This window comes from Camelus dromedarius, chromosome 11, assembly GCF_036321535.1.
Source record: "Camelus dromedarius isolate mCamDro1 chromosome 11, mCamDro1.pat, whole genome shotgun sequence".
Classification (NCBI taxonomy): Eukaryota; Metazoa; Chordata; class Mammalia; order Artiodactyla; family Camelidae; genus Camelus; species Camelus dromedarius.
The window spans coordinates 16131814-16154359 of record NC_087446.1 but is presented as its reverse complement, the minus strand read 5'-3'; the positions used below and the strand labels follow the sequence as shown (position 1 = coordinate 16154359).

General features: G+C 37.4%; 1 protein-coding gene across 1 annotated transcript in view; it reads left to right on the top strand.

Annotated features, from left to right (window-relative positions):
- KCNC2 (potassium voltage-gated channel subfamily C member 2) overlaps positions 1 to 22271 on the top strand; it is a 414715-nt gene extending 392444 nt beyond the window's left edge. The window contains exon 4 of the mRNA XM_064491543.1: positions 21083 to 22271. Within this exon, the coding sequence (XP_064347613.1) occupies positions 21083 to 21210 (128 nt within the window). The 3' untranslated portion in view covers positions 21211 to 22271. The remainder of the gene's footprint in view (positions 1 to 21082) is intronic.
- The last annotated feature ends 275 nt before the right edge of the window (positions 22272 to 22546 follow it).

Sequence of the window (22546 nt, the reverse complement as noted above, 5' to 3'; positions counted from 1 at the left end):
GCAGCCTACACTCATCCTTAGTCTCAACTTTTACGATTTATCTTTCTCAAGTTTGAAGTACATTTCTCACATTCCCCCTTGGAACAATCACTAACTTGAACATGACGTTGTCTCGTTCTCCAAAGGTTAAACAACATGTGTTCATTTCCTAAATAATGTAGTGAGGCATATAAGGTAAACTGCAGTAGCAAAAGCAGCAAGATCAGACTGCTGAGAGGGGACGTTTGTAGTTGTGATATAGATGACACTGTCTGTAGAATTTATTCCTTGTTGGAAATGACAAAAAGAATAGCCTCGTAACAATCCACTAGACCTTCTCAAATGTCCACAGTGTGTAAGCTGATCATCACCCACCCTTGGGCCTTCAGGGAACATTAGATCGCTGGTTTTTTTTTTTTTTTTTGGTTTCTTTGTTACCTTAACTCTTTCATTTTTTAGTAACAATGGTTCTTTCCAAAAACGTATCCTAATTTTACATATGATATCATTTTATAAAATAATTTATGGATATTTTGATTTGTAAGCGATTATTCACTGAAAATGCCTTACACCTTTTTTTGGTTTATTAATTGGAAGAAAAATTTGCTATTTTTCTTTATTCTTCAAAAACATCCTTTGATTAGAATAAGGATAATTTGTATCTTAGAGTTGTGACTTACAGATAAATACTTTTATTTTTGGCAAATGCCAGTCAATAAAAAAAGAGTTCCACACACACAAACACACACACATACACTTTACTGTATACAGTTCAAGATCTACCCGACAACCCATCACTACCAGAGAGGTAAACTGACTTTGTTAATATACATTGTCCCATGTTTAATCTTTGGATGCCTTTCAGGAAATCTCTGTGAAAAATAACTTACAAAGTGGAAAAATTTAAAAAAATGAATTTTATTAAGAAAACTTTAATGTGACTGTAAGTTAAAATCTAATTTGAAAGGAAAGCATGAAGTCTCATTTGAAAACAGGAAGCTTCCTTCTCTCTGAAAATGCAAGGTACATTTTCTTCTGTGGAATTTAATAAGCTGATGTGAATCAGTATGTTAGCATTCTGCCCAGAAGTGGGAAAAGCAAAACGATCTCGCTGGCTAAAACGGTGACATGTAATTACTCATTCTCAAAAGAAATCATTAACACTACAGCATTTTCAAAGGTACCTTTGCCTAGACATGATATCTATCTTGAAGAGTATTATTTAATGAAGAATATTCTGCCATCCTTTGGATTTTAGCTGAATATACAACAAACCAGAAACCAATCTTCAAGTAGACGGTCAGTCTGTTTACTTATGACAGTCTCATATGAGATATGAGACATGGAAGGTCACTGAATAAACTAGTACAACAATCCAGCCCCAATATTCCTCATTTTAAAAAAGTTTTATTTGAAATGCCAATTACCTGTCTTTTCCCCCTTTCCCCCATTAACCTGGCTTATAATATAGGCAATACCTTCTGTAGGAAAAAAAAGAAAACTTCTCACTGACCTAGATGAAAAATATTTGCAGTAAAAGACGGATGAATATGTACGTCGAAGTGTACAGGGGTGATATTGTGAATTCTGTACTAACCAAAGTTATACACTTTTCTATAATTTAAGTGAGAAAAGTTCACCACTGTGTGACCTGTGTTCATGCTTTACAAACTTGCTTGCTTGTTTCAGCCGCCTCTGCCCGATTCCCCACTGCAGATGAGACGTTTCAACAGATGTTTCAGACTACAGTCTATGAGTGTATCTTACCTGAAATACCATCTTACGAAAATTAATGGTATTTTTATTTAATACTAATTACAGAAATCCACTATGATAAATGAAAAAAAAATCTTGATTATTCAAGGTGCAGTAAACTGCAGTGGCCTATTACTACATTATTGTTTCTGTTCTGAGGACACTAGGTGACAAATTTCTGACCAATTCAATTTTAAAGCTTATTCCAAATAGTTTAATTTGTAATTTTACATAAGAAATCTACTTTTTGCCATGGATCTTATAATTCTTATTAATGTGTAGGTGCAGGAAGTATGAATGGAGGCTGATAAAAAATCTCTAATAAGACAAATGCACCATTAAAAAAAAACTTGAAAGTAAGTTAAGCTTACTTGAGGACAGCATTTAAGAAGTGAGTAAGATGAAGAAAGCAAAGGTATTGATTGTTTAGAACAACCGATTTATACGTGATTTGAGAAGGATTTATACCTCACTCCAACGTTCCATGTTATTAGTTTGCATTAGGAATTCAGAGTCAGTGTTTCACGAATATTCTTTTTGCACGTGTGCTTATGATCTGTTTCCTTGCTACCGTCTGTATTATTGCCTCATGGTAAGAGCATTAGCTGATCGACTGGGAAAAGCCTAATGTCCACAGGTGTTTTCGAAGGATACTGGGACTTATCGTTGCAGTTCATTGGCAGAAATTTTACCATTAGGCTCCCTCCTGCAGGAGAAGGCAGGAGTGACGGATGTCGTGGGGGAGGTGGTGTAGAAACAGAGTGGCAATGAAAGACGTGCAAAGCATCGACGCAGGACCATTTGCAGAGCTTATTTTAGAGCAACAGTTTAGACTGACAATTGAAATGAGTTCAAAATGGACAGATCAAGTAAATATCATAAAAGGGTTTGTAGGGGAGACTTTTAAAACTCTGATTCTTAGTTAAATCCAGTTGATGATACGATAATGGTATTGACTAACTGAGAAAATAATTTTTTAAAAAGGCTCCATATACACCTAAAAGTAAAACATGCCCGGAAGAACTTATTGAGGAGTATTTTATCGTCCGCTTAATTTCCCACTATACTTTGTTCATTGTTTAAAATGTGTTGACACTGTACTAAGCATGCTGATTGTATTCATTAATTTTTACAACATTCTTTATGAGGTATGGATTGATACTAAACCCATTTTAAGGTGCACAACTGCAGCACAGAAAAATAACTTTTCAAAGAAACACAGCTAGGAAGGGATGGAACCAGAATACAAACCCATTTAGTTTCATTCCAGAATATATTCTTAACTTATCTGCTAAATTGTAGCTGACCATTCGAAAAATTAATTGAATTCCTATGTTTGAAAGAAATATTTTCTTCTTTCATTGAACTACAAACGACTTAGAATATTAAACCATGTATTAAAATGAGCATAAGAAGAGTATTTAATAAAATGATTTTTGCCTGACGATAAGCAATCATTGAAAAGTGAAAACGTTTTTTTAGATTAAAAAAATGGGTAGGATTTTAATAGGTATTGACTAAGAGGATACTTCAGAAAAGACAAAGTCAAGAGTACAGAAGAGAAATGGTTTATAGTATACTTGGAGAATAATAATATGTACTGTTTCTCTGAAGAGTAGAGCATTTTATTTAGTGAGTACTTATAAGAGATAAAACTCTTATATTTGGGTCCAAATCTTGAAGATCTTGAAAGCATGTTTAAAAAGACGAGACTTGGATCTTTTGAGAATAGGAAATAGTTATAGTGACTTAAACATAGATTAAATGTGTGATTTGTGAATATTATTTAGTAGCATCTTATAATAGAAAATGTCATGTGGAAGAGAGGTTTAGTTGAGAAGACAGCACAGTTCAAAACCAAATATTTTATTGTAAAAAATACATAAATAATAATGTAGATTAAAAGTCAGGGTTTTGAAAGTAGAAATTTGGTTGTAGATTTCCACTTCTAAATATTCAAATTATTTTAAAAACTCTTAGGAGTTTTGATTAAAGTAGAATACACAAACACAAACTTGTGGTTGCCAAAGGGGATGGGGGTGGGAAGGGACAGACTGGGAGTTCAAAATTTGTAGATACTGACAGGCATATGTAGAGTAGATAAAAAAGACTATACTGTATAGCATGGGAAATATATACAAGATCTTGTGGTAGCTCACAGTGAAAAAGAATGTGACAATGAATACATGTATTCAGTTCATATAACTGAAAAACTGTGCTCCACATTGGAAATTGACACAACATTGTAAACTGACTATAACTCAAAAAAAAGGTAGACTATACATTAGAGAATGCATATTACCAGCTAATTTATCAGAAAATTCCATAATTTTTACGAATTTCTTGTAGTTCTAGTATCTTTTCCTACTTCATGGAAAGCACATTAAGAATATTATTCTGAAGACACATTGATTTAGTCAGTAAAGAAGAAATTCTTTGATATGATTAAGGTATTGCATTCAAAAGTATTTTTTTTCATCTCCATAAGATGCTTTTTGGTCATTAATAATAATCTCTTTCATAATTCATACCTATATTTGAGCAACTTGGTGAAAACATTCTAGAGAAATGCTGTGTTACATTGTATACATTTTACTTTACGAACAAAATTTAAATTCTTTTGAGTACAGATGTTTTTGAAACCTGTAGAAGAAATTCACAGCTTCTATCAATTCTTCTCATTCTTATAATTATTTATTTCTTAGGAGTCAGAGTTCTATGAGTTTTATGATTTTCCCCAGTGCTTAGTATTAGGCAGTTGAGATGTTAATTGCAAACCCTCTGTATGAGAATATTGCCAAGTCCACAAGAGGCAGCTGTGAGAGTTCTTGCTGTCCCATCACCACTTTTCAGAACTTTAAGGCCACAAAAAAAGGGTTCTTCTTAGAATATAGGGTTGAATAAAATCTGTCTTGAAAAGACTGGTCTTGAGCACCAGCATACAAATTTGCACTATTGAATGCAGGTTTCATGTCTGTAATTCAACCTCTCCAGGTTAAGTGTCTCTCTTTCGCACTCCCCAACCATTCTATATTGTCCATTTTCACTCTGGAACAGGTCTTTCTGTTCATTTGTCTCTAAAGCAACTGTGAACACCTTGACGGAGCTTCTTTTAATTTTAATTTTCTGGAGGTTAAAAATTATACCTGGAACTCAATAAATACATGCTGAATGGATGAAGGAGATGATTGCCTGGTTGAAAAACAAGTACAGATGAGAAAAGCTGGGTCGATAAAGCTAGAAGTAATGCATTTTTCAACGTGCTTTGGCTTCACCAGGAATCACAGAAGAGCCAGAGACAACTTTATTAGTTAGTGAAGAATTTTATTGCTGAAACAATATTTCCTCCGTCTTACGCCACTGCCTCATTGAGTTTTTCTCGAAAATCTGTGTTCCGGCTGCCTTGCCTCTGGCTGGAGTCAGTCAGTAAAGACAAGCCATAAATCGCTTCTTCCACGTGTCGCTTCAGCCCTCATTCATGGCTGAGGACCCCGGGCTCGCCAGGACCTCCGTGCACTCAAAGCCTCAGGGCTCCTTCTCAACCACTATTGTAATTTCCCATGGCTGTAATATATTATAGGTATGAAGACAGTGCTACGGGGTGATGTGGAATTTGTTAACATAGCAGTATATTTCTGGTTAGGTTTCTGGGAGAATTAAGACACCACCTGCCCACATGCAGTATGAAAGTAAAGGAAGACATGAAATCACATAAATCCGATTACTAATGTTAGGAGTATCTGAAGCAAGATTAAAATAATATTTGACCTAGGGATACAGAGATGTCTTAATACCGCCTTTGACCTCTCACCTCATTGCACAAGGTTCCCAAAGCTAAGTATAAAATATAATGAGGCTTTGGTCTCAGATTCTAGTGCAGAGCTTAGTGGGTGAAGATCGACTAAATAAGGAGTGCCCTTTGTCTTTGCCGGAGGCAGGAGGGCCTCCAAACCAGAGAGCTTTCCTTGAGGCTTGAAGCAGAGCTGGCTTTATCCTAGATCTTAGGCGCTGCCAGGATTGTAGCAAGAGATATGCTTAATTTAAAAGAATCGGAGAGACTAATAGCTTTTTTCCCTCTCCTTAGATTGAATTCCACTCTTTGATTACTTTAGCCACAACGAAAATTTGAGACGAGGGTTGTAACAGTTACTTGCTCAGGTTTACCTGGGTACAGGGAAAGCTCTGCCCACTTTTTACTTCTGAGTAGAAAGCTGGATAGCTCTGAATGTACTTCCCCGAGATCCCTAAGATAATGTGATGTGGGCTGTAAAACATTACAGTTTCAAAGTTGGGTTAAAACAGGACATGATCTTGATGATAAAGATTCTTTAGAATGATAAACCCATAGCAGCCTAAAAGCACCTAGTGGCCAGTCTGTAGAACAAGTCAGAAAGAAGAATGCGTATTATGGCAAAATGGAATTATTTTTTGCCAGAGCAAAAGGGACATAAGAGAAATGTGGACAGTGATGGAAATAAATGTCCCAATCTTGACTGTGTTGGTGATTACACTGCTACACACATTTGTCAAGTCTCATCAAACTATACCCTTAAAAAATGACTATTTTATATGTAAATGATATTTCAATAAATAGATTTGAAATATATATTAATTATTCTTTAAAAATTTCTTTCACATTGTTTCTTAGTAAGCCACCATAACTGTATCTCTGTCTCACACAGGCACACACACAAACACACATACGCAGATTTTTTTCTTCCAGTTTTCCTTCCCTGCCACCTCCAAGATCTGCCTCTGGATAACACTCAACAAAAATATGTGAATTGTGGATGTGGTTTCTATCTTTTGTAAACCTGAATCTTTTAAAAGCAAATCCCAAATGAAAATTCCAATGAAATAAAAATCTGTGTCTTCCCGTGATTATTAGCTCCCTGTTAGATAATTTCCCAAATTCTCAAATATCAGGTAGGTAGGACAGAATCTAACTTAAATTCTTGTCTAGTTAATCCAGGGTTTCTATTGGCTCCCTAAAAAGAGTTTACCCGTGACCACTAATCATTTCCCTTGAGTTTAAGCTGCTTGTGGAAGGAGAAAAAGGGGGTGGGAGAATGAGCAAATAATTTTGTTTAAAAACAGCAGGTAATCTTAGCTGATTTTACAAACTGAATATCTTACCATGATAGAGCCTGTCCCAGGAAAAAAAATGCACATATACAATTTCATTTGCATGCACCTTTATGAAGCTTGTGGACAATGTCAAAACTAAAGAAAATGAGAGAGAATGCTTTCTCTAAGGGAGCAGCAAAGACCCTCAGGTGCCCCTGAAAATATCTTTCTTTAGTGCCTGGCTCATCATGGAATTAAGTGCATTGATGACTAGTGACCATGAGGATAATGACACTTCTTTTCTCAGTAAAGGTAACATTTCAGAATGTAGTTTAATTTTTTGTTTTTCTATTTCCAAAGTAGCAACACAGGGCAGGAATGAGAACATGATGCAATTTGAAAAACATGACATTAGGAAATGGATGAAAACTCGAATGGCACTTTCAAAGTTGTTGCCTTGCTGTGTTTTATTTTCTTCAGATATCGTATGTTCTTAGCAAAATGTACTGCCACCCTGCAATTAATCGATTTGCAGCAGTGTGAGTTTGCACTGCCAGAGACATTTTTTCTAAGTATTCACCGATTTCGCAGATCAACAGAATGGTATAACCAAGGGCCAGATCATTTCTGTGACTGGCATTCTTTTTGCTCCAGACATCTTTTCATAAATAATGCTATAAATAAATATTAGCAATAATTAAAAGGGAAAAAATACTTGATCTTAAACATAGCTGAATTTATATACCTTTATATAGGGAACATAGCTTCAACTTCCAATTATCCATGGCAATGGTGAACAGATTGTTGATGAGCTCAAATATTGACAAGTAAGATACAAATGGCTTTACCACTAAATAAGCCAGTTTCTTTCCTCATCAATTTTTTTCAACACTACTAAAAATAACAACCAGTTGGAGCAAGTAGTCAACAAAAGTATTTCTGATGAAATGTCCTGTGGAGTTAGTGATTACTTGGGATGTGAGTAAAAAGTAATCAGAGAGAGAGATGGGGCATTGAAATGTCTACAAAGAAGAACCAGTCTCAGTAGAGCAAAACAGTAGTTACCTCAGCGAGGTCTTTGTTTAGGATTTCCTTTTATCTTTGTTGCATATTCTTTACCCAATTACTGATTTTGTGGTGGAAGATTGGAATGACGGGAAATAGCTCTCAGTAAGCTTACTGCCTCATTGTATTCCCTAGGGTGACTATTCAGGCATTTCTACAGCTCATCAAAGCCTCATTCCACACTCATTGCTTTATCTGATTTCTTAGTAGGTTCCATACCTCTTGTTTTGTAGACCAAAGACATTACCACTTATGAGCTACACGATTTCTGGTAAATTTCTTAAGAGTTCTGTTAATCCTTTAGTTTCCTCATTTGTGGGTTTAGTTTCTGGTGGGTTTAATGAAGCAATAGATGTAAAGTGTTTAGTACTGTTAACCAAAATTTCAGAAACAAAGACCCAATTGAAATAGAGAGGCATTTATTTGGCGTTTGTTGGGACTGCAGCCCAGGGGACAGAGTCAAGAAGCACTTGAATTGGGTTCCACTGGACTACATAATGGGGGAGGCTTATAAAGGCAAAAAATAAAACAAAATAAAATACAAATAAAATAAAATAAAATAAAATAAAAAAATCACAAGGTTACATAGCATAAACTGTCAAGAATTACAGTTGAAGCTGGCAAGAATGGTGCTTGTTAAGCAAGGATTGACTGGGGTCTGAAATGATTACATACTTGCAAAGAGGGGAGGAACTCTGAAACTACGAGCTTGCAGCTAACAGTTGCTAGCAGATGTTTTGGTCATGTCCCTAAGTTTGATACAGTTCCAAGTTGGAATCAGAGAAAATTCCAAGTTCTCAGTGATGCAGGAATGTGTCTGAAACCGTCCACAATGGCCACCACGCTCCATTCTGGATGCCTAAGCCACAGTTACTCCAGTCTGATTTTTAAATGATCTTAAATATTTCATCAGTGCAGTCCCTGAGATACCGTAAGGGCCAATATGTTAATTGTGTTATTGATATTTTTGTATCTCTACACCCAAATTTGTTAGCCCTCTCAAAATTTCTTCTTCTAAAATTTCACCCATATTCTTTCCATTTTGCAGTCTTGGGAAAAGAAGACTCTCTCCTTTCCAGTGTTATATTAAACTTAATTTAAAAACATTTTTAAAAGTCTGACGATTTGATGGCCCAGAACAAATCATCCACTGGTGGTTGTTTTCCAAGTATATTTTAAGTTTCTTAACCTAGCATTCACCATTTTTATCTATCTCCCCCAAATTTATAGCTATCAATCTTCCCAGAATAGGCTTGTTTTTACTTTTCCATCTTAGTATTATTGCTTTTTTCATTTCTCCAGAATGTTCTCCTGTCAGCCAGTCACAATCTTCTCTTATTCAACATTCAAGCAGCATTCATAGAGAATTATTATGTGCCAGACACATTGTGTTCATCAGTTAATAACAATGTATTCCCCCATGTTTCCCTGGTCCCTGGCATTCAGGTGGATCTGTGAGACTTGTCCTAAACAGTGGGTTTTTAGTAAAGTATGGAAGGGGTGGTATAAATTTCCATGCACATGTTACCCTGCTATGGGAAACAGAGAGGTCTTGTGTTCCAAATGATGCAGCTGTGAAGTGCTGAAATTTCTATCAGCATGACCTTGAATGATGGTGAGAAGCAAAGTTCCCATCTGTTCACACAGGACGTGTATAATAAACAAGAAATAATACTTTGTTGTATACACTGAGGTCAGTTTGTTACCATAGCAGACCCTAGACTGTCCTGACTATCTTAGGTGCTCGAGATAAAGAAAGAAAACACCAAATTGCTTCCCTCAAGGACCTTGAGGTAGAACTTCTCTGTCCAGCACGGGAGCCACCAAACATTTTAAATTTAAATTAGTTAATATTAAATAAAATGTAAAGGTCAGTTCCTCTATCACATTAGCCACATTCCAAGTATTTGGTGGCTATGTGGCTAGTGGCTTTCATATTGGACAGCATATGAATATTTCCATCTTCAAAAAGTACCATTGGACAGCACTGGTCTAGAAAAATGGATAAAGACAAGCTATTGTGATACAGGTTTATAAATGATAACAGAGCTGTAGGTGGAGAACATAGTGAGTGAAAAATATTGGAAAATAGAGTCTTAAAAATGTTATTTAACTGAAAAAAAGGAAAGTAAATGACACATCACCCTTTAATTTTTTTTAATGTGTAAAATCATATTTCACTTTTAGGATTTTATTCAACACAAAAAGAGAACTTGCTATGGAATGCAGTTTACAGAACTGTCAAATGCAGCAATGCTTTTTTAATACCAGATGTCTGCAGTCAATGGTGACAACTGTGTGCTAATCTAAATGGCCCGGAATTATAAAGACATTATGATATATCCATGAAATTGGATATTTATTTTTAAATAATCTTTTTTGGGGGGCCGGGGGTGGGTAATTAGGCTTATTTCTTTATTTTGAGAGGAGGTGCCAGGAATTGAACCCAGGACCTCATGCATGCTAAGCGTGTGCTCTTCCACAGAAGCAACACCCTCCTCCCCATGAAATAGGATATTATGTAGTTTTCAACGTAAAATGAGTTGGGGTGTCCTCATGGTTGGGCTCCACATATGAGGATCACCACCATCACAAAGTACACCAGGGAGAACTGGGGGCACTGAGGATGAAACTTAATCTGAGCCAGCTATGAGGCTCTGGATGCTCTAGAGTTTGAACTTCTCTAGAAAAGAAACTCCAAGGAAAACAGATCAGCTCATCCACTTCTAAAACTGAGGTCAGGGATGCAGTACAGGGACGTCGCCATAAATGTCTCTTGGCGGGAGAAGGAATGTCTGGACCCTGTTCCGAGGGACGTGTCCAGAGGTGTGTTGTTGGAGAACTCTAACATTGTACTCCCTGGGTGGTTGAATTCCCATTAAGATGGGAGAAGGGCATGTGGTCCTAACTCCTCACTGACTCCTGGACAATGTACCTTGAAGCTATTTGCTGCGGACTGTGCCGAGTAAACACGAGCAGGTGGACCGGGAGCTCAAAGTACCGATGTTCTGATGGTGAGTTTCCCGTTGTGGTCTTTTTTCTTTTTTCTTTTTTTCTCTTTTATCTCCCAGCCTGAAATCGAAGACAATCTGAAACCTGAATGTGCTCACTAGTTGCAGAAAGAAATGGTTTCTTATGAAGCCCTCTCCTTCTGGTCAGAGGAGCAGGAAATGGAGGCTCCATGAGACACAAAGTGGAGGAATTTCCTGCTTTTATTTGTTTGTTTTCTGTCCTCCTCACCTTCGCCCCCAGGCAATTGCAGCTGAGTGAACTGACAGTTGGGGAGTTCCAAGACAGCCGCATTCTCTAGCCTCTGTCCTGTGCCCTTGATCTAGAACAGTGCTTGGACGTAGGAAATACTCAATAAATATTTGTATAAAGAAGCTAAAATATAATAGGAAGCAAAAGGTAGAAGAGGCCACATCAAAAGGAATATGGAATGACTAGAGAGAAGAAGACATTTAGGATATTTCAACCTTTGGAAAAACCTACCCACAAGGGGCCAACAGGATCAACAGAGTAAGTCATTTAAGATCAGCTATTTGAAAGATGAAGTAGGAAAGAGAAAAGACTGCACTGAGAAAAGAGTGAGAAGCTCCAGGGAAGGTCTGGATTAGGTATAATAATACATTTCATCTTCTGTTTAATTTTCTCTCTACGTGAATAATATTGGCTTACAAAAGCAGTGATGCCTCACGAGACTTAAACAACCTTCATTTTCCATGTTATGACAAGGAATCCTAGAAAGAACCAAGTACTCACTTCCACCCACGTGTCTCTATCAAGTGCCATCTCAGCTACTCATTTGAGTGAATGGAGTTTAATTTACTAAGTTGAGGGGATGACTTTTCTAATACTCGGCCTCAGTCAATTTTTCCAGTATTCCCTGTGCACCGAGCACTCTGAACCAGGAACGCTCAGTGCACAAAAGTTGCAACCCTCTCTGGTGAGCAAGGACTTTGGCTTCCCTTATATTTGGTTTCCCTTATATTTTTCTTCCTCATGTTTTTGGTTTTATCTCTCAGACATCTCTGATTTCAGGGTTTAGGCAATGCAATAAATTATTTCATGTATGCTCTCCTGGACATCTTCCAAGCAATATACCCTCATTCTGCTTTTTTGTACAGTCTATGTAGCATCTCATGATTTTATTGGCTACATCAATTGTGCAGAGCATTTGATTGCGTATGGGCAAACACGACCACACAATTTCTGTAGTTTATCTTCTATGTAATGCGTCCTTTAAGCAATCTCATAAATACAGCCAGCCATTTCCCCAGCTTGTCCTCCCTTCGCAGGAGCAAGCTGAGAGCAAAATATACAAAATTCTTTTCCACAATAATTTTACCCACCCTGAGGACTCAATGGGCAATTACTTCCCCCTTAAATCCGTTTTGCACTGAGTTCAGTGCTGGTTAATATTTACATAATCTCTTCATTTACCCAGTTTTTAAGTCCAGGAATTGAGTCCAAGCTCCTGAAAACGTTCCACCAGCCTAGCATACCTGGTCCTACCTTGAATCTCCCTGGTTTTAATTTCGGGAGCTCCTATATGGCACTTACTCCAGTCACCCAGGAAAATCTTGGCTGTTGGATAGATACAGGAAATAAATTCTGATCAACTGAGTTTTCCAAAAAGCTGAAGACATGTATTTAGGAGCAGCAAACTCTTAAAATTAATTTTGTGTGGACATCATTTACAATGTGTTATGCTTTTCTTATGCCTGATTATAAGACACTAAAATTGAAGCACACAGGGGACATAAAAACTTTACTAACACCATTACCAGAGGGCTTTAACAATTTTTTTCCCACTTTTTTTTTTCCTTCAAAATTGGCAAAATTTGGGCAATTTCACTTTGAGAGTAACTAAGATTCCTTTACTGTAGACTTATTGAGTCAGACTTTCCCAGAAACCACCGGACTGTTTGTGTGTTGGGGGGGTTGCTGCACTGGGGGGAGCACGCGGGGAAGTTTGCCCCAATGCAAAATGGTGACTGCAGATCTGATTTTGCAGTTCTTACAGCTGCCTTTTACCATGTTGATGTTTTTCCCTTGCTCTGAGACCAGCAGCTGTCTGTCATTGCTCACCACTGCCAGTGCACCAGCGAGTAACAGCCATCCCCCTGCTGTCTAATACAGTCATATTCTATAAATATGATACAAATTGCAAAAACAATAACTTTCTTTGCAAAAGCGAGGTAAATATTCTCTAAGTGTAGGTCCAAGGGGGCTCTCCTGTGCATATGTAACCAACTTATGTCATGAGCTTGACCATAGGAACAGCTTTATTTTGTCTCTCCATTGCCTTAAACCTCACTCTTTTGAAGTCCCCTTTCTGCCCTTGGATGGCATTTCAGGGATATACTCCAATTTAGGAGTCACTAAAAGGTCCGATCCAATCTAAATCGAAAATTTAATTTTACATTCAATTTAAAGCTTTCACCTCTCACCAGTTGAGACCTAACCAATGTATTTCAGGCCCAGCAGAGAAGAAGGCGTGGCGGGGTAGGGGGATGGAACCTGGTCTGTTATTTCATTGTGTTTATTCCAAATGCCTCTCCTCTCATCCCCACCTGAAGAATTTCCTATCCGTGATTCTCACTTAATTTTGGCAGGTGTCTATATTTGATATATTTCCTGGAAGATGTTACTGGTTTCTTTGGAGAACATCAACAATGCACCGTATCTTTTGGTGGGGGATCTTTTGTCTAGGCGATCTCACATCACCCTCATGAGCTCCTGCCCTGGCTTTACAGATAAGGGTTCCCTGGCCCTGGGCAGCTTCCATGGTTTCCTTTTGGACCACTGGAAAACTCACAAGTCCTTGCCCATCAAACAAGGGAACTCCAGGTTTGCTAACACTCCCACCCTTCCATCCTCTCTCCTGACCTTCCCTACAGGTTTGTTCAGATAAGCTTTTGAATTGCAGACTCTTACAGAGAAGGTACAGTGCCTGAGCTTGCTTCCCTTCTAAACTCGCAGGAACACGTGACAGGTGTTTTCCCAAAACAAACGCACAAGATTCTGCAGCTTAGCTGCATCTCCTCCATGGAGATAACTGCAAACAACAAGAGTAGTTTTTTGAGGGGAGGGTCCTTTACTTTTTTGAGGTGTAGAGGAAGGACCCTCCTTCCTGCCTCCCTGGGAAAGGGAGGAAGGAAAATGCCATAGTAGTCTCTCTCTCTAACGAGTCTCTAATGTTTTTAAGATCACCTGGAGACTGGATGGATACCGATAATTACCAGCTGGCTACCTCTTAGTAAGTCCTCTGGAACGTGTGAGCACCTTTCTTTAGAATGCAGATCTGTACTCCTTGCTCTTTGTCTCTACTTTGCAACCTCAGTCAATCCCTCTAGACAATAGGAATGGATCCATTTGATGTCCAGTTACAAGTATGTTGTGTGAACTGAGGAACAAATGCTTTGTAGTATCAGTCTTAGTTGCCTTAGTTTGCTTTGTTTTGTGTAATGGTGTAGACAGTGTTGTATCATTTAAAAAAAAGTTTTAGATTTATATATCACACCCCCAGCTAATTATGGTGACTCACTGAATTCTTAAAAGTTCTTATATTTTAATCAAATAAATACATATTAACTTTTCAGCTTTGTTTTAAAAAGGCATTCAATATGTATTTATTAATCACATGAGTGTTTCCTATGTAATTCGTCCTTCATTTAACATGCCAACTTTTTAAGAGCAATGTTTTGGTATTCTCTATGTTAAAGAGGAAAGAGTGGAATTTGGGTAAAAACTTCAAATGCTGCTTGACCACATGTAGGTATGATATTCAAGGGAAGTTTTTAAACTTATTTCAGCCTCAGTTTCCATTTTTTAAAGGGCAATACCTATCTTGCCCCTTTGTAATTTTATGTTGCAATAAATATACATTTTCTGGAACTCAGTAAGAGATTTATATATACGAATACCCTTCATTTACCCTTCAATTACTCTTCCCTTATTTAAGATATTCCACTCTGAGTATCTTCTTTGAATTTGTGATGATGATTTCTTACACTCAGAATAATTAATCTTTCAGAATTTGTATCACAAAATCTACAAATCAATTACTCCAGGCACCTTTCATTCATTTGTATTGTATTATAGCCAGAGTCCTTAGAGAACTGTAAAAAATATATGCACTTGCCAGGGGCAGTATTGTTGCCTTTTCTGATTCCCTCTGAAGTCGATGATGTAATTAATCCGAGCTTGGTGCTCTGTCAACTTCAGTAATTCTGATGACCTTATCACACTCTCCAGCGGAGACATAAATATTAAGGGAGCACCTGAGGGAATTAGATTCTACTGTCATCCTTACTGGCCAATGTTTTTAGAAACCATTTTACACCCCCTCCTTTTGTCTATGAAAAATTGTATATTAAACTGAGAATGAATAGAACTGTTGTGTTTGCCAACCCGTTTTCATAACTGGGGGAGAGGCAGGGAAGGAGAGCTAGTGAGGATTCTAATAAGGAAGAAGAAAATTAAACTGCATCTGTGTAGGTAAAACCGAGAGTCTATTTTCATTATTAAAGCTGTTTGTCATTGCAACAACCACTGGCCATTGTCTCAGGGAAGTATTGTACGTGCCTGCGGTTTTCGAAAACAACATCTTCTCAATTTCGCTTTGCTGCGTTTGATTTGATTGCCGGGATGCTAGTGTGATTGGATACCTGAATAGTAATAAATTTTGGCATGCAGATTTGAACAGCGAAGGAAAAGGATGAGGAAAATAATGGCGGTGGCTTAAGCCCATGTTAAATTTATGCAAAAATATGGTTAGCCAAATGATGAACAGATGCAGCTGAGTATTTCCATCATTTTTGTTAAATATCCTGCAAATGATTCTGGCTGGTTATACAGGAAAATTGCATCAAAATGAAGTGCGTACATGGGTAAAATATTAATGACTGATCTCCATTCAATGGACTATAGATAATGCAGCTGTTTTTAGCCTCCAGCTGTGGAAACAGAACTTACTTTTTCAGAAGGGGGAAAAAAAAAAGTAGATTTCCCATTTTGTTTCATTTCCATCTCATTTCCTATTTACTTAGTTTTTTGCTTCCTTAGTTTTCTGACACCTCTCTATTTCAGGACTATCTTCAACACCCCCCGGTCTTTCTGAGTAATAAGAGTCAGCACGTGTAAACTCGATTTGGACTTCTGGTAAGGTGTGTCATTCATGAATGGTGGACCCCTTGGAGAGGAGTCTATGAGGGTCTCAGTGCATGAAGGAGCCTTTATGATGGGAGGCCACGTGTCTTTGTCTCCTGAGTCACAGATGCCCCGAGACCAGGAGTAGACTGGGAAAACTGCGGACTGGCCCCATTTCTCATAAAAGCTTGGCCACACATGGTGGTAGTGATTAAGTCAAGAATGTCTTTCTGAGGGGTGAATAAAGGCATATGAGCATTAGGGCAGGATGAAGGTAGGCAGGAGTTCTGAAGATGAACAGGGAAGGAAGGAAGTAAAACCGATGAAGCAGAAGTGGCTGAAAATAGGCAGAAAATACAGGTGGAGCAGAAGAGAAGAGAGAGTGGTGAATTGCTAATTATAATAATGGCATAGATATAGGTAGCCAGGCACTGCGTGAAGGAAGATCATTTCATATACCATCTCAATCAATTATCAGAGCAATATTACAAGTATTATAAAATCCTTCCAAATCCTGCCGATGTGGAAAACTCGGGTACAAGGAGATTTAAAATCTCATCCAAGATCATGTAAGTAGTTGAATCCGACACTTTGGCCCCAGAAGTAATGCCTGTAGTCATGGGAGAAAAACGGGGAAAATCAGGAATGGAGCGCAGGGGGCAGCTACTTTCACTGAGATCAGTAATCCTTCTAAGTCCTTAAACCGCAGTTCTGGCTATGAAACTCATCCTTCTCTCCTGTGAGACTCGGCTGTGCAGTCCCGCGGCCGCCAGCATCCTTACCCGTTGGAATATTTTAAAATAATATGGGGACAAGCCTGAAAGAGATGTGACGATGTGGGGACAGAGTGGTCCGGACAGAGACATCAGCAAGGATAAATGCCTTGAAATAGAAATAAATCTGTTCCAGTCTCAGCAAGGAGTCCAGGTTATTTCTGTTCTCACAGATTGTTTCTGTGCTGTATTAAAACACCCTAAAACTGAGAACTGTGAGAGTGATTGATCTGTAAGAAAGGCTCGATAACCACTTGTTGAATAAGTAAATGAATGACCACAATGCAGGTATGAAAACTGAACAATATTTAGGCACTGGGCATTGGTGAATGGCGGTCAAATGTGACCAAAATGGCAATAGGAAAGATAGCTTGAGTGCTTCACAGGAGAAAACTTCTTTAATTCACTAATTTGTTCACGATTAGCCCCACTTCTTTCTTTATATTTTATTGCACCCAATGGCCTCATGCTGTTTACTTGGCTTCGGAGACCTTGTGTTGTTCCAAACAAACAGACTGCTCATTAAAAGGGCCATTTCTAGCTTTTCATGAATGGGGAATAATGCCAACATTTGACAACTTCATTTTATCAGGCTGTTCATCTATGTAAAGTTATTAGGATCATTTATTTCTAAATATATTCTAGATTGGTAGCAAAGTCAAACTCAAATCATTGCCAAACTGGCTACAGATACACTTTAATAACTTCAGTGTTCCTCATTACCGACTCTACAGACATGCTCTTTGACTAACTCAAGTCTTATGTTAGATGATAATTCGTCTTCAATATAAACTGTAATTATAGGTAATTGTGCTCTCTGGGATATGAGAACTAACAGATCCACTGAAAATCTACAAATAAAACACTTGACCTCCACTTGGTCTTCTAGAGTGATGCTTCTGATCTCCTCCCCTCCTCTAGTCATGTGCTTGTATTTCTTCCACGTATGATGTGTGATCCATCTGGTGTCCTGAAGTCTGCTTCTGGGGCTGCTACTGATCTTAAAGCTGTCAAATATTTGCACAAAATACAGTAAAAAAATCAATTTTTATTCACTTTTATTTTTTAGTGCAATCAAGGATCATTGGTCCTAATTCTAGGAGCCCTTGGCAGGACCAATCTAGAGTTACATGCACTAGGCTGAACTGAGAACCCTCCCTCCCTCCGGATGTTGAGTTATCAACCTCAAACCAAACCTCTTGGCTTTGATACATGGCTGTACCAGTTTGGAGGGAGTGCCGTAACAAAATACCACCGACTGGGTGGGCTAAACAACAGAAATGTATTTTATCACACTTCTGGACCTAACGTTTAAGATGGGCAGGTTTGGGTTCTTTCGAGGCCTCTCTTCTTGGCTTGCAGGCGGCCGTCTTCTCGCTAGGTCCTCGTGTGTTCATCCTTCTGTCTGTGAATCTGTGTTGTATGAGGACACCTGTCTTTTTGGATTAGGGGCCACCCATATGACCTCATTTTTATCTTAATTACCTCTTTAAGGCCCTGTCTTCAAATACAACCGCATTCTGAGGTACTGGAGGTTAGGCCTTCAACATATCAATTTTGAGGGCACACAGTTCAGCCCGTAACAGTGGCATTTCCTCATGATGTATCTCCTAGAAGAATTTTGATGGCCTTGCTGTGCTTAGTATCCAGACACACCCAGGGTACCTCAAACTCAAACAAGGGCGACTGCTACAAGCAGACAACTCTGATGGTTTTCAGGGCAGACAAAGGAAGGATAAAGTGAGGAAAACAAACAGTAGATAGTTTTGCTACTCTAGAGGACAGAGATAAGTTTTAATAAAACTAGTATACATTAAGTGTGTTTGTGTGCATGCGTGTTTATGTGTGTGTAATTTTTTATCTTTACAATCAATGTAAAAACTTGATTTTATAAATCCCATTGTTACATATGAAACTATCAAGGCTCAGAAAAGTTATCTAATGTGAAAAATGGCAAGATTATAGGTCATAGAGCTGGAGTTAAGAAACAGATTTCTATAATGTCAGGACCTTTGACCAAGCTCATGAGAAAATTCTTAAATAAGACTCTCTGAAATGTTCTTTGCTTCCTTCATATTTGTAGGCAATAACCCAGTGCTTTCTGGAGGTGACTCAACTAAGAAATTCAGTTCAAGTGGGTCAAAATCCAAAGAGGTTATAAGACCTAAAATCTCACCAAGGGAACAGCAAGTGAGACCGCCTGTGCTTACTACCGATGGTAACAGCAGTGTTCTCATGCACCTTAAAGCTGTACTTTAGAACCATTCAACCTAAATACGATTAATCCCTATACAAATGAAGTTTGTGTCCATTTGTCTGTAAAACATGTCTGGCAAAGAGAGCCAGATGGTTTTCCCCAAATTTGGAAAGTACACTTATAATGTTTGGCAGACAGAAATTCATGTTGGGACCTAGGGGAGAGATCTCAGGGACGAGACAGTTATCCTGTAGTGTAACAGAAATAGAAATACAGACATGCAATACTTACTAAGATACCATAAATAACTTATTTTATCTAAAACTCCAGACCAACAGTCACCTTGACATAGTCTTAGAAATACTGACATTGGTGACTCAAAAATGAGAATTTTAAAATTGCTTCTTATTTGGGTAGAGATATTTGTAGCATGAGAGGTATATGTAATAAGAGTTACCAATTCTAATTGTGCTGGGTAGGCCAGAAATTTTAAATAAAAGGATATGTTATGGAATTCTTTTACTTCATGTTGTATTTGTAACCAAGTATCTCACACCAACACAATAGCCATCCTCATCATTGGAGTAAATCCTGTTGAGACTGAAAGCAGAAAGAATGACGTCTGTTGTAAGTGAAAAATAATAGAACAAGAAATTAATTGCAAAGTAATGGGTAATTATGTATCAAAAATCATAGTATAATAGACAAATATATGTATTTCGTTGTACAATGTTAAATGAGATGCTCTAACTTCATGATGTTTATATCGTAAGGTTTTCTTGATTTAAATCTTGGCATGAAAGATTAAACTGAGTTCACTGACCAACCCTCCCAACCTCCCCAAAAAAGTATGAGACTAGGGAAATGAAACATTTTTGAGAGATACCTTGCCTCAAAAAGTATATCATAATTTTTGCAGTTTTCACAATCACAAAAAATTACAGTAAATTTCATACAATATTTAAATGAATTGATTGAACTGTATGTGTAGGAAAGCATAATTTCTTAGCTTTCCAAAATACAGTTTGTGCACTTACATATTTTGGTCGCAAAAGATCACTCACTTCTCATAATGCTAAGTGACAACGGAATGGATTATTGATGGAATGAATCATTACACAGACCAAGTCTACAGAGAGTAAGAGATGAAGTACAGAAGAGAGACGCTACATAAATTATGTAGCTATCTTTATCCATGTTTAAAAAATATACATGGACCAAAATTATGATGAAAGGAGAAGTCAAATTGTTCCATTTTACCGGCATCTGTTTTATTTTGAATTAGGCACTTAGAACAGCACAGACATGGGCAATCTTGTGACAACAATGGACCAAGGCTTTAGAATAAGCAAAGTACTTAATGACGAGAAGGCAAAGTTAGAAGAGCTTGAGTAAGCTCTGTCTGTCACAGTGCGGTCTTTCACATGACACACAGTGAAGATTCTTTTATAATTCTATTTACACATCTATATATACTTTAAAAAAAGATTTTAAGTGCAAAATGAATTGTCAATTACTCCCTGAAAGATTTTTTTTGTTAGACAGTCTTATGCGAAATCACTGCAATACTTGGGTAAATGTCTAAGTTACCAAACAAAGAAATAATACGTCGCAGAGAACTGAGCTTTTTTTTCCTTCTAGAAAATACAATTGATATGTATCCTTTGAGTAGAATTAAAACTCAGTGACAGACAACATCACATTAAATAGAAAGTGATTTGTGAATGTCTCACGAGATCTCCCTGCTGAAAGTGTTAGTGAACGCCGCGTATGCGGTTGCAATATTCATGTGCCTTGGCTGGTCTGAGGCAAATAACAAGAATAAAACACAGTGATGTTTAAAAAGCACTGTCATATGTGTGTTCTTAAGTATTCTGACAACATCACTGTGAGGATGCAATGGTAGAAATAATTATCCCTCTTTTATTAAAAAAATTAAAAAAATAGCTTTATTCACATACTGCTTTTCAATTTTTTTCTTTATTAAAACAAAATTTTTTTTAATGGAGGTACTGGGACTCAGGACCTTGTGTATGTTAAGCATGTGTTCTGCCACTGAGCTATATCCTTCCTTCAATTACCCCTGTTTTAGAAGTGAGAAGAACAACCATATGGAAACTAATTGGACAACCGAGAAGAAATGGACACGTTTCTGGAAACATACAGGCCACCAAGACTGAATCAAGAAGAAACAGACCACTTGAACAGACCGATCACTAGAAATGAAATAGAATCAGCAGTAAAAAACCTCCCTACAAACAAAGTCCATGACCAGATGGCTTCACTGGGGAATTCTACCAAACATACAAGGAAGAACTCATACCAATCCTTCCCACACTCTTCCAAAAGACTGAAGAGGAGGGAACACTCCCAAACTCATTCTGTGAAGCCACCGTCTCCCTGATACCAAAGCCAGACAAAGACACTACCAAAAAAGAAAATTACAAGCCAGTATCATTGACGAACATAGATGCAAAAGTCCTCAACAAAATATTAGCAAACAGAATCCAACAACACATAAAAAAGATTACAGACGTGAGAAAACCTGAGTTTGAGAGATTTTATACCAAAGATCACAAGGTCCCTTTGTGGCACAATCAGACCTATCATCTGCTCCTTATTCCTCCTCTGGGGTTTTCACTCAGTCCCCAAAGTTCACTTTGAAATAATCTAATAAATTGATTTGATCTCTCTGTGTGACTGAATTTGAATTCTTTTATTTTATTTTATTTTGTTTTATTTTTTTAGATCAGAGGCTCTTTCCATTAAATGACAATCAGAAGCCATTTCACTGATTCTCAAGCTGAGCTGTTCAGTAACTGGTTGACCTGAGGCAAAACCACAGAGTTAAAAACAAAGAATAAAATCATTGGAGAAGAGGGGGTGGCATTTAAAATTACAGCGTAAGTGATTTATAATCTAGTTGCTATCTTCATAATAAATGAACTGCCTTTGTTCTCAAGTCTAAAAAATGATGTTTCCAATGTATGAATGCTTTTGAAAAGTAATTGTTTAAAAATTCTATTCAAACACAACATTGATCAGGCACATGAAATTATCTGCTGCTCTAAATAGACCTGAGTTTTGGCCACTATTATTTGGTCTCTGAAAGAAGTTAGTCAAGATACTAAATTTCATTCAGTTTCCATCATGGCAAGGACAGATATACATGAGTTGATAAAATCTTAAGATTAATTTAATTTTAGCAAGCACAACAGTAAAAGTAAACAATAGGATATATGAGCAATGCAGATCAATAGAGAAATGTTTTAAAGCCAGGGGTTTTCTCTGTTCCAATGGTTAGGTTTTATTGCAGTTCTCTGAGATTTGTTAGATGTTTTTGTTGTGGTGGTGTATGTCTTGTCATAAACTTTTATTTTGCTATATTAAGCCATTAAATCATAAGTTTGCTTTTGTATGTATAATTAAAATGTAAAACTTGTAATTAAATTGTCATATAATAGTCCACCTTTGTAACCTAGCATTTTAGCTTTTTACAGAAGTTGTAATGATCTCATTAATGCTGTCCCAAAAAAGAGAAAATAAATTAATCAAA